General features: G+C 43.2%; 2 protein-coding genes across 5 annotated transcripts in view; both read right to left on the minus strand.

Moving 5' to 3' along the window:
• LOC148010021 (peroxisome biogenesis protein 3-1-like) overlaps positions 1–22,360 on the minus strand; it is a 73,395-nt gene that overhangs the window by 24,654 nt on the left and 26,381 nt on the right. The window lies entirely within an intron of this gene.
• Positions 4,081–13,142, minus strand: LOC148010022 (uncharacterized). Its single transcript, XM_087672854.1, has 3 exons — positions 13,022–13,142; positions 12,481–12,980; positions 4,081–4,242 (listed from the first exon to the last, which is right to left on the minus strand). Exons 1-3 carry the CDS (start codon positions 13,140–13,142, stop codon positions 4,081–4,083), a joined length of 783 nt encoding a protein of 260 aa, XP_087528980.1.

The following is a 22,360-nucleotide window of genomic DNA, read 5'->3' on the forward strand; positions in this document are numbered from 1 at the left end:
CTTGGTTTGTTCTTGATTACACTATATGTCACATGGTGACACACAATTGCTCAGACCACTCCATTTTGGGATCCTCTAACACTCTGTCGGGCTGCTCATGCAATGAGTCCTTGTTGAGGCATTATGGTGCTGATTTGGAGGACAATGCTCCACATCATCGTCTGGCGCCTCATATTGCTCATAAGGTGCATATCAATTGGGAAAAAGTTCGATTTCTTCGCACTCAAGCCAAGTGGTAGGTTCATGCGATCCATTATTGTGTGATTTTGATTATGTCTACACTCCTCCTTCAGTTATGCAAGGATCAACACCTAGGAGACCCAAATCGGTATCGATATGATTTTGATTATGTCTACACTCTTGCTTCAGTTACGCAAGGATCAACACCTAGGAGACCCAAATCGGTATCGATATGGATTTTAATTACACTGTGATCAGAGAAGCTCAACAAGGCAATCCTTTATCTTTTGTTTCATTTGAGTATGAGTTGGGTACTTCACAATCACCCTCACATTTCCCACCCTTTTCTCCCACTATCACTTTACATTTAGATTTATCTACATTCCATCTAGAATCCTACTTTAGAACTACCATCAGTTATCTAATCTTAGCATACATCATCTTTGATGAAAATTTATGTCGTAGGCCATCATTACACACTCACAGGTGTACCACTTTGCATCATGATGTTTTGCAGCCGAGAATGCCACCGGTGTACCATGCACCTCCCTCATATCCACAAGTGTATCACTCTATCCTTTGGCCGGATGCCATTTCCAATAGTCATGGTCAAGTTATATTATTGAATAAAAAAAAGAGTACTAAAGTCAAAACATCAAAAAGGCCCTTCTAGCATTACTAGCCTTAAAAAAATAGTATTTCTCAATCACAAGTACGTGAATTTTTGAGAGAAATCACAAGGATATGAAATTTTGATACTCTACTTAGTATTTAGTTGAGAGTTAATCAAATGTACAAATGTGACTTGCACATGTGATGTGCAAGTTAGTCATCTCACAACGTGGGATCCACAACTTGCAAAAATCAATTGGTGCCAATAGCAAAAGTTATGGCAAGTTATGCTTGATAGGTACTAGATGGTACCTAGTGTGAGTTTGGGCCTAGAACAATTATTTGACCAATAAGTATCAATGGTGACACTAGAAGCTAGACATTAATTAATTAATTAATGCTTGCTCAAGGATAAAATAATGCACAACATTACTTGGGGGGCAAAATGGCCTACTCAATTAAGTTGTGGATGGATGCAATTAATTTTATGGGTAGGGTCAAAGGGCTGATCCACTATTTTCCCCACTTGCCTTGCGTCTAATCTCTTCATTGAGAATAGAACCATGCAAACCATCAAATATCAAGTTGGGGTTGTTATTCAATGACACAACCAATGCTTCCCATGAATCAAGCAAAGTCATGAGCAAGAAGATAGCCCTCAGTTTAGGATCAAAAGTTAGCAAGCCTGCATCCTGTAACTAACTCAAAATACCATTGAAAGCATTTAAATGCTATGAGACGGGCTTAGACTCATGAAGCTTCAAGTTGACCAACTTTTGCATGAGATGTATCTCATACGTAGCCTTGAGTTTCTCCCAAACTGCATAAGCAGTAGTTAGTCTCATGATATCAACCGAGATATCATCTGTGACAACCATTTTAATGTAAGTAATGGCCTTTTTATTCATTTTAGCCCAATCCTCATCTGACAAAGCAGCAGGCTTATGTTCTCCCAAAGCATCATCACAATCCTTCAAAAAAAGTATACCCTACATATTATCTTTCCGAAGATCAAAGCCATTGCCATCAAATTTACGAATCTCAAAGAGATTATTTGTGTCTGATGTAGATCCACTACTAGTCATCTTCAACAATAAAGGATTGCAATAAAATGTAGAATACTTTCAGCCAATAGCAAGGTTGCTGAATATAACAGCAAGTACACATCATCAACAAGACATGTTTTAAAGGGTCAAATTTCACCACTTGGTCAAACTATATGCAACAAGTGCTTGAGTCTCAGGGTCATTGGGACCTCATTGTTGGTCTTGAGCCTATGTCTCTAGCTATCATGAGAACATGTATTGTTAAAATCTCACTTAACATGTGGATTAATTTTTAATCACATGGTTAAGTAAATGTTGCACATGTGAGCTGTAACTAGGGTTAGAGTAAGTTTATAAGCCCGAAACCTAAGGAAATCACAAGATATCAAAGGCAAAAGTTGCTATAAGTTATGCCGCACAGGTACTTGGTGGCATCTAGTGCCAATTATTGGCCTACGTCATTGGTTTGGCCATAAGTGTCAGTCGGTGACACTAGAGAAGTGGCGTTTAATGGTACCTAACGCCAATCTAATGGTCAAACATAGTGTAGAGACACTCGGGAATGGAAGTTGCCTAGCCAATTTAATTATTGGCCAGTCAAATTATTTTTCTAGGTACCGAAATAATTATTAGATTAATTTTTAATATTTCGAGACTGAAATTTGATATTTAATTATGGATAATGCTGGAAAAACCATTTGGAAAGGTTGCCATTATGCAACTCTTAGTCTTTACAGGGGACACCCACAAGCACTTATAGGAAAGTGAAAAATTCTTGCGACAATTGAAACTGAGAGCTTGCCTATTCTATTTCATGTTCCTCGAAATAGTGCTAAGTGCGGAAAGGAAACCCTCCTAGGAAGACCCTTCAAAGGACGATCAAGTGTGAGGCTGATTAGATAACACACAGAGGATACACTTGACACTACCAGGTGTGAGGATAGTCACAACCTTTAGCAAGGGTGACCTCATCGAACCTCGAGGGAAAGACAAGGTACTAACATAACAGGCAAGCCTAGTAATGAGAGCAAGGACTTGTTGAAAGAGTTGATACAAGCACAGGTTGAACAACGAGAACGAATGAGTGAGGCCATGCTTGAAACAAGGAAATCGAGAGACAATGTCGAGGATGGGCTTTGGACTTATAAACATAGACCTTGGGAAAGCATTGCCATGGATTTTATTTTTGAGCTTCCTAGGAGATCTATAGGCAATGATGGAATATGGACTATCATTTGCAAGTTGAGCAAACAGGCCCATTTGATTTTAGTGAGGAAGAAAATAAAGGCTAATTATATGGCACATTTATTTTTGTAGTATATCTGTAAGTACCATGGTATGCCAGAGTCGATGATCAGTGATCGAGATCCTTGGATGACTAGTTTATTTTGGAAGGGGTTGTTTGAGAATATGGGTACCATGCTAAAATTCTCACCATTCTTTCGTCTGCATATATATGGTCAATTTGAAAAGGCTAATTCCATAGTCTTAGATCTTTTGAGGTGCTATGTATTAGACCAAACACAATGGGAGCAGTATTTGCCATTGGAGTTTGCATACAACAATACAGTGTCAAAAATGCCCATGCAAGACTAAAAAACGTCTTTAGAGGTTGGAGAGAGACATTTGAGAGAGGGAGAATATACTGTTGGTCTGATTTGCAGCCATTGGAGGACCTTTTGAGGTAGCCAAGGATAGGAGAAGACCAATCAACAACAGGTGACAGCATCTACAAGCTGTTGAGATAGGACAGCAGCACTAAATGACTGATTTTCTTTAGTTCTTTGCATCTACAAGCTGTTGAGACAGAGCAGCAACAGTAAATAACTGATTTTCTTTAGTTCTTCGCAAAGAAAGTCTGAATTTTCTCTGTCCTCAACATTCTCTCTCGTCTCCTAGCCTTTCCACCACCCTACTTTGAAGATTATAGCATTGAGATTACCAGAGGATGAGAAATTTCAGATTTCTCTACTATAAATCCTAATCTACAACAAAAACAATTAGGGTTTAGCAACAGCCTCACGAAGCGTGCCAAAAATTGGAAGCTCTAAGACTTGGATTTGTTGGGATATAAAGGCCCGGTAACCTTCGTGTATAGTGCACACACATTGTACATGTAGATGCACCCTTTACGTGCCCTAAGTATAAATACATTTTATTCTTTGTGTATCAACACATATTGTTGGTACACTCTTATCATCTCGTACTTTCACTCTGCTCACACTCTCTTAAGCCATCACACTCACTCGTTCACTCCTACTCGAGCTGCGTCCCTATCACTTCCAACAACTGGTATCAGAGCCAAGACTCTGCACGCTTCCCAAGATTCAAGCGACGACTGCTGAGCTTGCAGTAGCAGGCGTACAGCAACTGACGGCAGGTACAAGACCAGACAGCTGGGCGACTACACGTTGAAGTAAAGGACCAAGCGGAACCAGGATCAGGCGAGCAGTTGAGCGCGTAGCGACCAATAGGCAGTAGTCACAGCGTGGAGCAGGCAAGCCAGCGGGCACAACGATTCAACAAGCAGGCGACAGGGCAACAGGCGCCATGTCCAGCAGCGACCAGCGCGAGTAGGCAGGAGTTGACGCGAGTCGCTAGCAACAATGGGCACGACACGCATGCGGGGACCAGGTAGGAGCCGACGCCATATGACCCGCCTGACCCCCTGACGACCCACGTCAGTTTTTTTGGGTTAAAAATTTTTATTAAAAAATCAATCACCATTTACTTCTTAGAGGCAGTTCACACACAGGAGACATAGGTCTCAATTCTGTGCAAAATCGAGCCTAACATTTGGGGCTTTTCCCAGATTTGGCATCATTCATGCCTGTCAATGACTTTTGGGTCAGAAATTGTAGACATCGCGAGCAGTGACCTCAATTAAATTGGGGATTTTGCTAATTTTGTCAAAATTTTGCTTTTTTTGTGTAAAATTTTCTGACATTGAATTCCAGAAATTTAGGGCTTTTCATGTATTGGCAAAGCTTTACTCAGCTAGGTCAGATTGACTAACATTAATGCAATTTTGAACTTGAAATTTTGGGGATTTGCACAAAATTTGGTAAATTTCTGCATCTTTTGCCCGTTCGTCGGCTGGTTCATGTATAAACAACAGAAATTTACTTATGGTTGAGAAAAACAGGAAGGTATTTTGCCGGTTCAACTTGTGCTTCCGCAGATTAGTGCATTTACTCTTGTTTCCGTAATAAAATGGCTGCAACTTCTTCCAGTTCAGAAATCAAGAGTTTGATGGAGATTAAACAGTTTGATGGTCATGGATTTGACCTTTGGAAAGACCGTATGCAGGGCATTTTGTTCCTGAAGGATTGTGAGGATGCTTTGCAGGAAGATAAACCCGCACTAATGTCTGATGCAGATTGGGCCAAAGTGAATAAAAAGACTGTGGCTTACATAAAGATGGGTGTTACTAATGACATTCTGACAGACATTAAGGGTTTAGACACAGGTTATGCAATATGGGAGAAGCTGAAAACTACTTATGAGATCATCACACCTATTAATCAGGTGCATTTAATGCGCAACTTGGTGAATATGCGACTAGATGAGTCAAAGCCTGCAGCTGAGCACTAGAGTGCATTTACACAATGCAAATGTAGGACACAGAAACAGGAGCAAGAGCAAAGGAAAGGATAAGAGTGACATTACTTGCTATCACTCTGGTCAGAAGGGCCACAAGAAACCTTATTGCAAGTATTATAAGAAGAAACAAGAGAGAAAGAAGAATGCAAGAGATAAAAAGAAAAGGGAAGAAAAGACAGATGCATCGAAGACAACCAAAGGCAAAGAGAAGGCCAATGTGGCCTCTAGCGTGGTCATAGAAGAGCTTTTAGATACAGAGGCTGATGTATTATGTGCAATTGATTATGATACCCTTGTATGTCACATGCAAGATATGTAGATTACCAAGGCTGATGTGATTAATGTACTCTTGTCAATTGATGATGGTGTCACTCAGACTTGGATTATAGACTTTGGTGCCTCTTTCCATGTAACTCCTTGCTTGGAGAGTTTTACTATGTTCAATGCAGGCAGTTATGGAAAGGTGTACCCTGGAAATAATCATGCTTGCAGCATTGATGGGATTGGCACCGTACACTTGTCTTTAGACAATGATCAAGAGCTTGTGTTGAAAGATGTCAGATATGTGCCTGGCATTAAAAAGAGTTTACTGTCTGTTGGTCAACTTGACTTGCATGGCTATACCACACTGTTTGGTGGTGGTTTGTGGAAAGTGAAAAAGGTTTCCATGCTGATTGCAAAAGGAACCAAGAATGGCACATTGTATTGTTTGCACTATAAAGCCTTGAATGGCAAGTTTCTTGCAGTTGCTGAAATTTGCAGCCACTTGGAGTTATGGCATAAGAGATTAGGCCATATGAGCCAAAAAGGACTTGATATCTTTACCTCTCTGAAGAGGGTTGATGGAAAAGGCTCTAAACTTGATTTTTGTAATGAGCGTCAATTTGGAAAGCAAATAAAAAATTCACTTTACTCTGGTGTCTCACGTAAGCCCAATGTCTTAGACTTAGTGCATTTTGATGTATGTAGTATGCCCATGAAATTGTTGGGTGGTGCTACATATTTTGTCTCCTTTCTTGATGATTGTTCCAAGAAGATATGGGTGTATTTGCTTTAAAAAAAAAGCGAAGTGTTTGCTGTTTTTAAAACTTTTCATGTGTTTGTGACCATTCAGACAGGTAGAAAGCTAAAATGCTTGAGAACTGATAATGGGGGTGAGTTCACATCGACTAAATTCAAGTCCTTTTGTGACTTGCATGGTATTAAGAGGCTTACAGCCCCTTACAACCCTTCTTCAAATGGGGTGGCTGAAAGATATAACAGGACTTTATGTGAAAGAGTGTGGTGCATTCTGTCCACTACTAATCTCCCTCATGCATTTTGGGGAGAGGCACTCAAAACCGCGGTTCACATTTGCAACCGCTCTCCAAACAGGTCCTTAAATAATGGCATCCCTGAGGAGGTTTAGTCTAGCAAATCGGCCTCATATGACCATTTATGCATATTTGGCTGTGATGCTTTTGTGCATATTAGGGATGAGCTAAGGAATAAACTTGACCCAAAATCCACCAAAGGCATTTTCATGGGCTATGGTGATGAGGGTGAATTTGGCCTACAGAGTGTGGTTACCTCAATCCAAAAAAATTATTCGCAACCGTAATGTTGTGTTTAATGAAACAAAATTGTTGAAAGGCTCTTTAGCCTCTAATGAAGATCTGAAAAATGTGAAATTTTAAAGTTTGCAGCCACCCATTACTTCAGAAAATGAGCCTCAAGGTGTTGTACCACATGTTGAAACTGATGATCAGCCAGTTTCTTTTGAGCCAGATGATGATGGACAGCAAATAGAAGCACAAGGAGGTCATGGACAGCAAGATAGGCTTGCTGGTTATGAAAATGCAGGTGCTGGAAATGAAAATGAAGGTGTTGTACAACATGAACAGCATGCTGAAAATGGTTTACAGCAGCAAATGAATGCTGAAAATAATATACCTCTTGATGTAGACCCAATTCTTGAAAATGTTGATCATTGGGTACGCAGGTCTACACGCGTAAGAAGGCAACCACATAGGTTTGACCCCTCCTTGCATTATGTGATGCTTACAGATGAAGGTACGCCTCTTACATGCAATTAATTCTTTAACTACTTCAAGATGAATTCCTTGTGAAGTCAGCTTCTCTTCATCCTGCACAAAAACTCAAAGAACTTGCAAAAAAGCATGCACTGTTTCTTCAACTTTATCACCAACATATTATCTTTTCCTTTTGATTACATTAATAATTACATCATGGAATTCACGTTTGGCAATTCCAAGAATTTCGCCTAAGGTGAATTCGATTTTGCTTCCTAGAATTCGTTCTTCTAGGACTCGTTTGAGATCGGTTGCAGATTCTATGTCAGACTGTAATTTGTAGCTTGGCTGCTTGCCTTTCTTCTTTCCTTCGGTCTTCTTTATTTGTGGCGCATCTTCCATCTTTTGATCTGGGGTTATATTTTCAACAAGCTTTGGTTGTTTAGGCATTCTTCTAGTTACCCGTTTTGGAGGGCCAAAAAAGGAAGGCCCTGGTTCATCTTCTCTTCTTCTCTTTTCTTCAATCAAGACTTCTTTATGATTGACATCAGCCAAATATGCAAAGGCAAAAAAAGAATCTATTGGTTCTTTCCAACCAGTTATTCCTCAAATGCACTAACTGGCGTTAGCCAAATCTTCTTTGGCTTTACCACGTTCCATTTGATCTAGAGCCTGCATCCATACTTTAGATTGCACATTAGCTTTACATACTATCAAACTTGATTTAGTTGGCTCAATTTGCAGCCCATAGGTAGCTGCATCAATTGCTGCATAGACATTCTTTACAGCTAAATCTTCTAATCTTTTCTTCATTCCACCATTGCCAAAATTTGGCTCCAGTGGAAGACCAGTTTCAGCTGCATGGATTTTTCCGTCTTTCCAAAAGACGAGCTTTTGTGCTTCAGCCTCACGGAAGGCAGAACACTCCCTCTTGTCATGTTGTTGGCTGTCGCACCAAATACAATGCCTCTTAAAGCCTTCTCTCATGGATCTTTGAATTGATGATCATCCTCGTCCTTCAACTTTGACATCCAGCTTCTCTACTTTGGAACTAGTTTCTGTAAGATTCAAATGAAGGTCACGCATGTTTTTAATAAGTTTATCCATGACATCATTTTTAAAAGGAACAGAAGAAGAAAGAGTTGGTTGATTAGTCAAAGGAATAGGGGATTTTGAAGATGGAACAAGCTCCATCAATGGAGTTATTGAAGTTGAAGTAGAGCCCAATCTTAGTCGCATCCGCTCTCTTCGAGCAATCATGTTAACTGCATCAGTAACATCTGTCCATGCAGTCTTGACTCCTGATTCAGAGGTAGCATCTTCTAGGCGATCAGCAAGCTTTTCTTGTAGAATGGGATCTGCAGCCTTAAGGAATAATTCAATCTTCTAACCTTCCATACTTTGTTGGTCTTCAGCATCAAGTTGTCCAAATTTACTTTCAAATTCATGGTATAGAGCTGTTGCAGCTGAACCTTTGTTGGGTTTTTCAACCCATTCAGTGAAACTTTTCTTTGTCATAAGACCAGAGTCTTCTAAGAAGAATTCTTCGTGTAGGGCTTTTTTAAATGCAGCCCAATCCACATCTTGTTGAAAAATACCATAGATTCTTTCTTGAAGACCATGCTTGGCTAGTCTAGCAAAATAATAGCTCCATGCATGTTGCAGTACACCAAAGAAGAGCATTTTCTCAACATACAAGCAAATGAAAACAGAGACATTTTGACCATTAAATTGTTTTAATTCACGCCCAACTTCTTCTGGGGCCTTGATAGCTGTCGAATCAATATTCTCTTCTTCTTGCCTTTGTTGTTGTTGTTGTAACATTTGGATTTGTTGTTGTTGAGTCTACTGCAGTATGCGCACCAATTGTTGTAGAGTATCTCCTGAAGAATCCCCCATCTTGGAGTTCTCTTACACCAACCTTCACGTTGGGTTCACCAATGTTGCAGCGCGTAGGGTTTAAGGTCAACACAAGGATTTGGCAAGAGAAAAATGTATGGGGGTTCAAGAGCTTAGACTCCAGAGATGGTAGAGATAAGAGAAGGGTTGAAGGTTTCAAGCCAAGTTCTTGAAGATAAGTGACAACAGGGTGAAGGTACTCACTAGTATGTCATCTTTTGGCAAAGTGTATCCTTGATACCTTCAATCTTTGGGAGTTTGTTACACACCCTATTCCTTGTCCAGTGGAGGATCCTCCCATTGGATCATCAATGGATTGTGCAGCCTTATGGGATCGGCTCAACTCTAGAGTCTAATCTTCCCTCTCTATGAGCTTACAAGATTCTATCCTAGTGTATGTGCGCAAGTTGCAAAAAGCAACAGAAGTGTAGACAAAGCTTACTTCTTTGTACCATTAAAAGACATTTGCCCATCGGATTAATCTCACGAAGAAATTACGGATCCTTGCTATTAATGATTCTCCTTCCATGAAGAATCGTATTAACAAGTTGGAGTATATGAGGGATTAACTTGCATCCCTTGGAAGGATGATCTCTTCACAAGATATCGCTATGATTCTTTTGACTTAGTTGTCATCTCCATGCTTTGATGTATTCTACACCAACCCACTTACATCAAGGACCCGTAAGAAGCTTCTATGGGAGGAGTATGACGAGCGTGCCAAAGAGGTTGCCAATGGATTCACCTCCACTAAAGCTTTTGTTGCAAGTTCGGAAGGGGGAAAGAAGAAGAAACAGAAGTCAAAGGCTAAAAGATAGGAGAGTTCTTCAAGCTCACTCCAATTTGGAGAAGCCTAAATGCCCATATTGAGACGAGGGGACACATCCAAAGGAGAAATGTTGGAAGAAATACCCTCACCTTTGTCCAAGGGCGAAGGATGGCACTAAAACATCCGAGCCTTCTGCCCATAGTTGTCAAGTACGAAAGGTATGATACGGTACGGTACGATAAAATACGGTACTAATTGGTACCTTATGCTTTTATAAGGTACGATATGATATTAGTACGAAAAAAAATTAAGATTATTTTTTAAATAACAAAAATCATAAATCATTAAATGATAGATTATAGAATACATGTTTAAAGTGGAAATAGCCATTTCATTACAGAATAAGATGAATACATAAGAGTGACCATCACGGTCAGCAGTCGCATGGGCTAGCCACTACGCAAAACATGCGATACAACTACAGTCTAGTATATCTAATACAAAAAAAAAGAGACCTATGTCATATGAATCTATGATGAAACATCACTATCATCATCATCATCATCATCAAAACCGTCTGAGTGCTCATCAAGAGAGTCTGAAGATAACTTCTCAGCATCCGATGATGAGACACGCTCATACTCATCCTCACTGATGAGATTACCATCATCATCAAATGATGGCTCCCTAGGTGGCGGCTATGTAGGCAAGGGAGGGATGTTATCATGAGGCACAGGATGTGAGCTACTAGAGCCCCGCCTTACATATGTCTGCAAGCCACTCGAACCACCCATCCTCAATGATGGAGGGCGTTGAATGACCATGCCCTTGCTACCACCTACTCAAACTCCTCACCCACGAGCACGCTGACTGCGAGTGTCACGAGTATCTGCTGCTATAAGCTCTCTATAGAGCCCTGCGAAAATCATCTCCTCCTCCTCGTCCACCTCCTTATGTATACTCGGAAGAGTGTCGCCCGTCAACTTGAATGTATCAACATTCACCTACACAATGCAGTGATGCACGTAAGATTGATCATAATAAATGCTAAAGTCCAAATTGTAAAGTATAAAGTTTAAACTTCAAAGTTCAAAGTTTAAAAGTTAAAATAACAAATTTTAAATGTTATGGTTAAGTGTTTAAACTTTATTTGCTTTGGACTACCCATGCTCATCATAGCCCTCATCATGCGTAGGTTAGTGCGGCAATAGACTAGCCGCTCTAACTGTCGTATGCTAAGCCAATTACGAATCTTTGTGTGAATGAGAGAATAGGCACTCCAGTTTCTCTCACATGCACCCGAAGAGCAATCCTGGGCAAGGACCCTCATGGCTAAGGGTTGAAGGGTCTCCAATGCGTATCCAAAGTTTTGCCACCAAAATAAAGGCTTCACAAGTAACTCTCTCCTCCAACAAGTGGGAGAAGCAAAAGCCACATGTCCTCTCTGATCTGCATAGCATCCTAGCTTCTCTAGCACTGCATTGTGGTCATCCACAGAGACCACACGAGTCAAATAAGCAAGTTGGCCTGAACGGAACTCTCTATCATCCATGATCGCCAATGACTTGTAGGCCAAATGTACCAATGCGGCAAAACCATGGATGGGCTTATGCATCCACGCTCATCTCCTCTCTGCTATCTCTAAAACATGTGCACGCTGTGTCTCTGTGATCATTGTACAAGCACGTGCCTCCGCCAATGCCGCTCTAAAGAAGTGAACGAGAAGGCCCATGGTGGACCCCTCACAATCACTCATACATAACACCCTATAAAAGGGAGTCACAACAATAACAACGGCACAAACTTTTTGCCAAAACTGCTCATTAAGACACAAGCACTGCATAGCTTTGGCCTCCTCTGTGTCATGCTCATCCTACTCATTCCATAGAGTGGATACCACTGTCTAGCGCAAGGCGGGACCGCATCTCATAAAAGCGCTCCAGCAATAATCACATGTAAGCAAAGCGAGTTGAAGAAGGCTTCTTCAACTCCGTGTGTTATGCTCACAATACATCGCAAGCACTTTACATTTACTGTGAAGAATGTGACAATTGATGTAGCTTTGCGGACCACCCTCTTCACCCACTTGAGCTTCCCAATGTCCTCCATGAGCAAGTCCAAACAATGACTTGCATATGGAGTCTACACAATTGTAGGGAACCTGGCCTCAAGCAAACGGCCCATGCGCCGACAATTTGATGCATTGTCGATAACAACTTGCACCACATTTGAGGGGTCCAGCTACAACCACAATTTACAAATTACAAGTTATGTATAAATCAAATTTCAATTATGAATCATGATATTATTATAATGAAAGAAAGTGAAACAAATTTAAAACGCAAATTGCAATGTATACCTCAATGATGGCTTGTCGAATGTAGCAGTAGATGAATGCGCCCATCGTTTTTCTCCCCCTCTTGCCGGTATCTACAGCCCCCAGAAAGTAAGTGCCAAGGGGACATGAGATGAGTATGTTGATGATGCCCCGTTTCTTATGATCACTCCATCCGTCGGTGAGAATGAAGCAACCATATTTTATCCATGCGGCCCGAATAGGATCAAGGGCTCTATCAATCCTCTCCTTCTCTTCATCAATCTTTCTTGTCCTCATGTCGTTGTATGTGACACCGGTCCATCCTTCACATGGACCGACATTGGCAATGGCATTTACCATCTTCTTCCATTGCTCTTGCTTTAGGACATTGAATGCAAGATTGCACTCAATCACCGTGCGTGCAATTTCAATGTCCGCAAGTCGTTGCCTTTCTCTAAGAAAGGCAACTGATCCATGCACATGACCGGGAGCTTGAGAGAGGGATGATTGTCTCTCTGGCACCACATGAGCCTCCACTCTATCTTTTATTGGAGCCGGATGCAGATGTGGAGTCCCCCACTACCAATGGTAAAGGCCTCTCCCGCATCAATTGAAGATACACCCACATTGGATGCTTCCTCGTTAGTAGACATAGGAGTTGGTGCTGATAAGCCACTTCCTTCTCTTGTGGATCCCCCTCTCATCTTGGCGAGAATCTCCTCCGCAATGTTTTGAGGGATCTCCTTGCACGGAGCAACTTAGCCCCCCGTCTTGGAAAGATGTTGGAGAAGTCGAGTTGCACCACTTGTATAGTGCTTCCCACAATACTTGCATGTCCAGTGGTGGGAGTTGGACTTCTTTGTCTCTCTCTCCAGATGGATCGCATGCAAATTGAAGGCCTCGTGCTTCTCATGAGTCATAGTGCCGATGATGGATAAAGAGGCCCCACAGAGAGAGAGAGAGAGAGAGAGAGAGAGAGAGATGCTTGAGTCTCAACTCTTGAAAGTTGAGAGGGAGACTTGAGAGGCCCGAGGGTTGGGGTAAAGTTGAAAGAACAAGAGTGAGAGAGAGGGGATGGAAGATCAGAATGGCAAATGCTTTGATAGGGTGCAGGATAGAGAGGATGGGAGATGAGATTTGAGAATGGCAAAAGCTTCGATAGGGTGTGGGAAAGAGGGGATGGGAGGTGAGATTCAAGAATGACAAATCACAAGTCCATTCAAGAATCAAGATCCAAGAGAGGAAGGCGAGAATGGTAAGTCACAAGTGCTTGCTGAATTGGTGTGGAAGCATGGAGGAGAGGAGCACCTTTTGTAGATGAGAGAAGGGTCAAAGTTCAAATAGTCAAAGAGGGGTCAACGGTCAATTAGAGAGCTGCCACCTAGAAGGAATCCAAAGAGGGCTAGGGAGGGGAGTGCATGGCTGGAAAAGGGGGTGGGGTGAGGTATCTAAGGCTTCCCACCCCCCAAAAAGTGCCACGCAGGTAGGTGGAGTAAAAGCGGGGGTGCAAAAAACGTGAGATGCGGGATCCAGGTGCCGCAGGCAACGTGGCCCAAATAGGCCCAAAATAACGTACAAATTCATACGGTACGAACCGTATAGTACACGTGTGATCCAAGTGGCATAGGCGACGTGGCCCAAATAGGCCCAAACTAACGTACGAATTCGTACGGATACGTACCATACGGTTCATACTGTACAAACCTGTCCGTACGACGTATGAAGGCAACTATGCCTTTGCCTCTACTCTAGCAATTACCCATGAGTCAGTGTTCCTTTATATTTTGAGTTGGAGGAGCCTTCTTCAATGGTTGCCTCGTCTTCTAAGAGGCCTTGGCTGGTTGATAGTGAAGCTTCTAGTCATATGACTCCATGAGGTAATTTGTTGTAGGATCTATGTCCTTTTGAGGGTTCAGTCATTATTGGTGACATTGTACCTGTGCCTATTTGTGGTGTTGGTGCTTTGCCTTTATTTCATGTCCGTGCTTCAAGCTCCCTTTCACAAGCCCTTTATGTTCCAGACTTCCGCCTTCCATTCCTCTCAATTTATGGCCTTACTAGGCTTTGTACCCAAGTTATCTTCACCAAGCAAGCCGTTTGTATTGAGGATTCTTCTACAGGGGCTATTATCGCGACAGGTTGACATGAGAGCAGACTTTACAATCTCCATTTCTCTTATGGAGGGTCCTTTGAGGCAATCATCTGTTGCTATACCCGTTCCCCCTTATGCATTGCCAAACTTGCCACTTTGTGCCCCAGCATCATGCCAACATTGCTATACATGGGGTTATGCATATTACCAGCCATACCCGAATACCTTGGGCCTTGCACACCACGCATTGGTTGCTGCATATCATAAGGAGTTATGTCATACATCCCCATATGTGATTCCAAGCCCACCATAGTATAGAAACTAGTGCCACCACCAAGGTACCTTGGTGGCCCCATCATTGCATGCATGTCTTACTATCCAAAAAGCATTGGATTGGCACTTCCAAGTTGACCTTGCATATGCATCAATTGCCCCATTGGCACCATTTTATTATGTGCACTGCCCACATTTGGAACATCACGTTGCTGTATTACCTCTTTCTTCGGTGCATCTTACTGTCCCGAAGCTCTTGAAGATGATTTCCTCTTCTTGCCTTTGTTGCCCTCCTTTAAGGGATTCAAAAAGTGCATGAATTGAGCATCATTTGCCAATTGTATTAACATTTCAGCTGCTGTTTGATCTTTAGACTGGTCATCAAATTCTTCTTCCTCTTGCTATTCATCAGCTTCTAAAGGCCTAGAAAGACCCATCTATTGCCAAATTCTCTCATTCTCAACTTGCTTCCCATGCTTCATATCTTGTCCAAGATCAAGCATTGTATTTTTCCCAATACTTTGTGAATTTTTAGATTGAGAGGCATCATCTTTGCTTGATCCCATCTCACTATCTGAAGACATTCTTGCCATAAGGCTCAACTAAATACAATTCCAACACTAGAGCAAAGTTTCTGACCTTCAATCAGGTACCTCGAGCCTACCAATTCAAGGGAATTGATGGTACCCCGGCAATGGAACCTTGCAACCAGCCTTCTTCCTTTGATAGGGTGGTAAATAACCTAATTTAACACTAATTACAGCAAGCATAAAATTCACATGAACTAAAAATGCACACTTTACCACTTTAATCTTCTACATTGGACACCTTATTGGCCCCAAAATTAGCGGCCCTTGCAATATTTATTTATCTTATATTGCAAATGGAAGGAGTACAATTGAGATCCTCTGATCTCCTCCGCTAATCCAAGTGCCTTTTGCTATCGACATTGACTAGCAAGAAACCAATTTGCCCCTTAGTTTGCTTGGGGATTGGCCTTCACCCTACTCCTTAAAACACAAATTCAGCCCCAAATCTAAGATTGCCCGGATGACCTCTTAAATCTCCCTAAAATTCCTCTATTTCAGCTGCTAGAATTCAAGTCCTAGGCCCTCAACTCTAAGCACGCATCCCAAGGTGGCTATCAAAACCTTGATTTCTATTGTAAATTAGGATTTACAATAGATATTGACTGAAACATCTTCCCCTAATGGCTCATAACTTGAGAGATGGTTGAGGGATGATAGAGAATGCTGTAGGGAGAGAAATTTCAAAGTTTCATCATGAGAAACACTGAAAAATTGTTGCTGGCCTACTCAAACAGCCATGAAAGCTATCACCTATAGCTTAGGACCACTAGAAATATTGTTGCCTCATCCTATATGCTGTTACCTGCACCAGAAGGACCTTGGGCTGCTGTCACTTGCTCCTAGAGGACTCCAAATTGCTGTCACTTGTTATAGGACTGGTCCATGCTGGCTGCAAATCACATCAACAACCTCTCCTTGCTCTCTAACAGTCTCTCTCTCTCTCACAATGGTTGGAATAGACTTCCACAGCCCTTAAAAACGTTTTTTCCACTTGCATGGGCAAGTTTTGCCGAGTGATAGCCTTCTAATCCCATTTTTCAGCATGAGTTTCATCGCGAGAAACACTGAAAATTTGTTGTTGCTCTGCTCAAACAACCATGGAAGCTATCACCTATAGCTTAGGACCACCAGAAAGATTGTTATCCCATCCTATATGTTGTCACCTGCACCAGAAGGACCTTGGGCTACTGTCACTTGCTCCTAGAGGGCTCCAAATTGTTGTCACTTGCTATAGGACTAGTCCATGCTAGCTACAAATCACATCAACTGCCTCTCCTTACTCTCTAACAGTCTCTTTCTCTCTCACAATAGTTGGAATAGACTTCCACAGTCCTTAAAAACATTTTTTCCACTTGCATAGGCAAGTTTTGCGGAGTGGCAGTCTTCTAATCCCATTTTTCAACATGAGTTTCATCGCAAGAAACATTGAAAAATTGTTGTTGCCCTGCTCAAACAACCATGAAAGCTATCATCTATAGCTTAGGACCACCAGAAAGATTGTTGTCCCATCCTATATGCTATCACCTGCACCAGAGGGACCTTGGACTGCTGTCACTTACTATTGGAGGGCTCCAAATTCCTGTCACTTGCTATAGGATTGGTCCATACTAGCTGCAAATCACATCAACAGCCTCTCCTTGCTCTCTAACAATCTCTTTCTCTCTTATAATGGTTGGAATAGACTTTTAGCCCTTCAAAACGTTTTTCCCACTTGCATGGGCAAGTTTTGCCAAGTGGCAGCCTTCTAATCCCATTTTTCAGCATTACCTGGCTTATTAAATTAACTTTTAAAATATTACTTTTGAAAATTAATTGAATAATTATTCTAGTACTCAAAATATTAATTTCCCTAGCCAATAATTAAATTGGCTAGGCCAATTAGTCTTCCAAGTATCCTGAGCAGTTATTGACCCTTAGAGCACCATTAATTAATTGATTAATGCCTAGTCTTCAATGTCACCACTGACATTAGTGGCCAATAAATTAGTCTAGGCCCAAATTTGACACTGGATACCACCTAGTACTTGTCAGACATAACTTATTATAACTTTTGCCTTTGACACCCACTGCATCCTCAAGGTCCTTGGCCTTACCATGAAATAACTGCGATCTGCATCACATGTGCTAACTAACCTTGTACATTTGATTAATAACATAATCAAATGTTATCAACAAGATTAAAGCATCTCAAAATTTCACATCCCCATGACAGATTTTGTTAAGTTGCCACTTGGCAAAAAATCCATTGGTACCAAATGGATCTATAAACTCAAGTGCAAGGCCGATGGTAGTATAAACAAGTACAAGGCACATTTGGTAGCCAAGATTATGCATAGAAAAAGGACATAGATTATGAGGAGACATTTGCTTCTACATTCCATACAACTATAGTTAGGTGTGTCATTGCTATGGCTGCAAATTATGGTTTGAAAGTATATCAATTAGGCATCAAGACGACATTCTTAAATGGTGACCTACATGAGGATGTTTATGTTCCACAACCTCCAAGGTTTGTCGTGAAAGGCAAGATCACACAGTTAGCAAATTGCATAAAGCGCTTTATGGCTTAAAACAAACTCCTCGTGCATGGTATGCTTATTTGGCCAGCATTGGGTTCACAAATAGTCCAACTGCACCCACTCTCTACATTAAGAATAAAGGGATCTACTGATTTCATTCTATATGTAGATGATATGCTACTCACCAGACCAAAAGAGCAAAAAGTTGCAGATTTTAAGGCTGAACTGAAACATGTATTTGCTATGTCAGATATGGGCTATTTACACTACTATTTAGGGATTACATTCACCCAAAATCAGCATGGCATCATCATGTCACAATCACAATATGTAAATAAGCTTTTTTATAGGTTATGCACTCCTATGGAGGCTCAAGCTATCTATGCATGATGGTGAAGAGACTTATGTACCTTTGCAACACATGTCCTAACATATAGTTTCCAGTATCGTAGGTGAGCAAGTTCACACACAACCTATTAGTAGTCATGTTTGTCATGCCTTGTCATCTCCTGCCTGTGAGCCTCAGTCTGAGTCAGACGAGGACTTTAGTGTCAGAGTGCAGCGATGCGGAAGCGTAGGACTGAGAGAGAGAGAACGCAGAGAGAGAAGGGAGAGAAAGAGACAGTGGACGATGAAGATCTGCTGTATATAGAATGCTGAATACAAAGATATACAATGGGCGCAGTGCACTGGACTGCGTGTCTCCACCTCGACGATGCGACCTGCTGTCCACCTTGAAGTCTGCTGCAGTCTGCACTGTCTGCTGTCTGAAATCTGTGAACAGAGACAGAGACTGCGCATCACCGGTCTGTAATCTGCGTCAGAGAAGAAGTGTGTAGACTGCTGAAAGTGTCGACTATTAAATAGTCGAAATCTGCCACGAACTGGGGCGCCAGAAACAGGGCGCAGCCTGGAAACAAGTCGGCTGCATTAAATGCAGCCGACTGGGCTGCAGACAGTCGGATTGCCACGTGGCAGTCCGACTGCACAGTCCGACTGACTGTGCAGGCTATGATCTCTAACACCCCCTCTCAGAGCCTGGACAGGGCAGAAGCCTGAGGGATCGGGAATGTTGCCGAAGTAGAGCCTGAGGAAGCGCCTTCGTAAACAAATCCGCAAGATTGTCCTCCATCTTGCAATACTCCACAGTGATGGTCTCATCCAGAAGCTTTTCTCGGATGAAGTGGTACTGAATCTCCATATGCTTCGTCCGGGCATGAAAAACAGGGTTCCTTGCCAAGGCAATGCAACTTTCATTGTCACATCGCAGCAATGTAGGACGAGCCTGGGGGCACCCAAGCTCCTCCAACAATCTCTGAAGCCACACAACCTCGCATGTGGTGGAAGACGCGGCCCGATACTCCGCCTCAGTAGACGAAAGGGCTACCGTGGGCTACTTCTTGCTACTCCATGAAATAACACCTGCACCCAAAGTAAAGCAGTAACCTGTAGTAGACCGCCTGTGGTCCACGTCACCGGCCCAATTCGAGTCGCTCCAACCTGCAAGTACAAGATCTGACCCATCTGTCCCTGCGGGGTAATGAATCCCTAAATCAGACGTCCCCCTCAGATACCGAAGTATCCTCTGAGCAGCCTGCCAATGCACCGTCTTAGGTTCACTCGTGAACCCTGCCAAGAGCCCAACAGCAAAACATAGATCAACCCTCGTGTTGAGAAGCCAAATCAAAGACCCAATCAACTGTCAATAGCGGGACGCATCCGCCAAAGGAGAAGCTGAATGGGAAGTGGCCTTCCAGTTCAGATCCATAGGAGTAGAGAGGGCCCGACAGTCTTCCATCTCAAAAGACACCAAGAGCTCCTGTACATATCTCTGTTGAGAGATAAAGATCCCCCTCTGAGACTGATAAATCTCATGGCCCAAAAAGAAATGGAGTAGCCCCAAATCCGTCATCTCGAACGTCCGATGTAAAGCTGACTTTGTCTCCTGGACCTGCTGTGCATCATCACCTGTGACAATCAAATCATCAACATATAATACAAACAACACACAACCATCCTCGGAAGTGTGAACATACAGCTGAGGATCGGCCTTGGACCGCCGATATCCCAACTGAGACTGGAGGAACGAATCAATCTTCTCGTTCCAAGCTCGCGGGGCCTGCTTGAGGCCATGCAGGGCCTTCTTCAACCTGTAGACTTTCCCATCGGAAGAACCAAAGCCTGGAGGCTGCTCAACGTAGATCTCCTCCTTCAAATCACCATTCAGGAAGGCCGACTTCACATCCAACTGATAAACAAGCCATCTCCTATGGCCAGCCAAAGCAAGAACAGCTCTAATGGTTGCCATACGAGCTGTGGGGGCAAAGGTGTCATGACAGTCAATCCCTGGGCGCTGTGCAAAACCCTTAGCAACAAGGCGAGCCTTGTGCTTATCCAAAGTACCATCACTGAGATATTTGGTCTTGAAGACCCACTTGACTCCAATCACTTTCTTCTTCGGGGGGCGTGGCACAAGTGACCAAGTGCCATTCCTCTCAATAGCCTCCAACTCAGCTTCCATAGCTTTCTTCCATGGGGCGTACTGTAAAGCCTCCTTCACGGAGGTGGGCTCTCGATCCTGCATAAGACGGGACATCAAACAATAGTTGGAGCAAACAAGCTCCGAAGAATACGCCTGGTGCCTCCGTGACCGCCGCGGACCATCCTGCGGTCCCCACTCCTCAGGAACCCCCTCGATCCCTGGATCACGGAGTGTGTCACGGGCCCAGCGAGGAGGAGGCCGAACCTCCCCTCGTCGTTCTCCATCAGCAGAAGACTCTGGAATATCCACCGGTGGTAACTCCTCAGAGGTGACCGGTGGAACAGTAGACTCTGTGTCAGAAACAGAATCATAATCAAAAGGCACGGGCTCCAGTGGAACGGTAGAAGGAGCCCAACTCTCCCCTAGATCTCCAAGAACGGGATGCTCCTCACCCGTTGAAGTAGCCGGAACCTCCACAAACCGCACATCACGGCTAGTGTACACATCCCGCTTGACGGGATCATACAGTCGGTAGCCTTGGGACTGGGAGCTGTAGCCAACAAATACCTGTTTTCGGGAAGCCACTTCAAATTTATCACGGTGAGCCTTGGGAATGTGAACATAGGCATCACACCCAAAGACTCGAAAGTAAGAAACATCTGGCTTCGCCCCAAAATAAGCCTCAAATGGGGTCATCCCTTCCAAGGCCGAAGTAGGGGATCGATTAAGGATGTGGACTGCAGTAGCCACAGCCTCGGCCCACAGAACCTGCGGGGTCTGTCGGTGCTCCATCATGGTGCGCGCCATCTCGATCACACTGCGGTTCTTCCGTTCTAGAATACCATTTTCTTGAGGAGTATTGGTATTGGCAAACTCCTGGTGAATTTCTCTATCTGCACAAAACCGAGCAAATTCATTAGACACAAATTCACCTCCCTTGTCGGATCGCAAGGTCTTCAACTTCCGGCCTGATCGGTTCTCCTCAAAGATGAGCCAATCCTTGAAGTGCGAGAAAGCTGCTGACTTTAATGCCAAAAAGTAGGCCCAAGTCATCCTGCTGTAGTCATCCACAATCAGCATGAAGTACGAGCTCCCACGCAGGGACTCATTCCTCATAGGGCCACATAGATCCGTAGATACTAGCTCCATCGGTGAAGTAGACCGCCGCAAAGCTGTGTGGGGAATAGCATCTCTATGCTGCTTCCCCCGAATGCAGGAGACACATGGCTGCTGGCTCACCACTATATCCGGCAACCCTCGAACAAGCTGTCCACGTGACGCCCTCCGAAGATAGTCATAGTTCAGGTGACCAAACCGAGCATGCCATAACTCTGACTGTGACTGTGAGGTAAGAAAAAGAGTAGAGAGGGCGGTGAAAGACTTCAGTTTGTAAATGCCGTTCTCCTCATATCCAGATGATAGAACCTTCCTCGATTCACGATCAAGGACTCGCACTGTAGTACTGTCACACTCCACCAGAAGACCAAGGAAGCAAATCTTATGAACTGAAAGGAGATGGTACCCTAGTCCTGGTACATGCAAAACCTCTGAGGTATGGGTACCACCTCGTCCATCCGGAATAAGCTGCATCTTATCCTGACCTGCAACAGAAACCGAAGAGCTGTCTCCAATGAGAATCTGCCCACGCGAGGGTGCAGCTGGGCAACACCATCTGATGAAGGAGTCATGTGCCGTGAGGCACCACTATCAACAATCCACTCTCGAGCTTGGGGAGCCGTCATCGCAGCATCAGAAGCATTCGGTGAAGCGTCCTCAATGACAGCTAGATGAAGAAATGCAGCTGATGAGGGTGCAGCCACCGCTCCAGAATCCTTGGTATCCTTCTTCTTGGTGTCCTTCGTGTCTTTGTCATGGCAATCCTTCTTCCAATGGCCAGTCTTTCCACAAATATGACATGTGGAGTCTTTGTCCTTGTCCTTCTCCTTGTCCTTCTTGGACTTGTTAT

The sequence above is a fragment of the Lygodium microphyllum genome, chromosome 30 (assembly GCF_053477565.2).
Source record: "Lygodium microphyllum isolate KBCC chromosome 30, Lygodium_microphyllum_v1.1.10, whole genome shotgun sequence".
In the NCBI taxonomy this organism is placed as follows: Eukaryota; Viridiplantae; Streptophyta; class Polypodiopsida; order Schizaeales; family Lygodiaceae; genus Lygodium; species Lygodium microphyllum.

Coding starts and splice junctions, on each gene's coding strand:
- LOC148010022 (XM_087672854.1), bottom strand. CDS start 13,142: ATGAGAGGGGGATCCACAAGAGAAGGAAGTGGCTTATCAGCACCAACT. Junction 12,981..13,021: donor GGGAGAGGCCTTTACCATTG/GTAGTGGGGGAC, acceptor CTCCAATAAAAG/ATAGAGTGGAGGCTCATGTG. Junction 4,243..12,480: donor TTCGACAAGCCATCATTGAG/GTATACATTGCA, acceptor TTCAACGTGTAG/TCGCCCAGCTGTCTGGTCTT.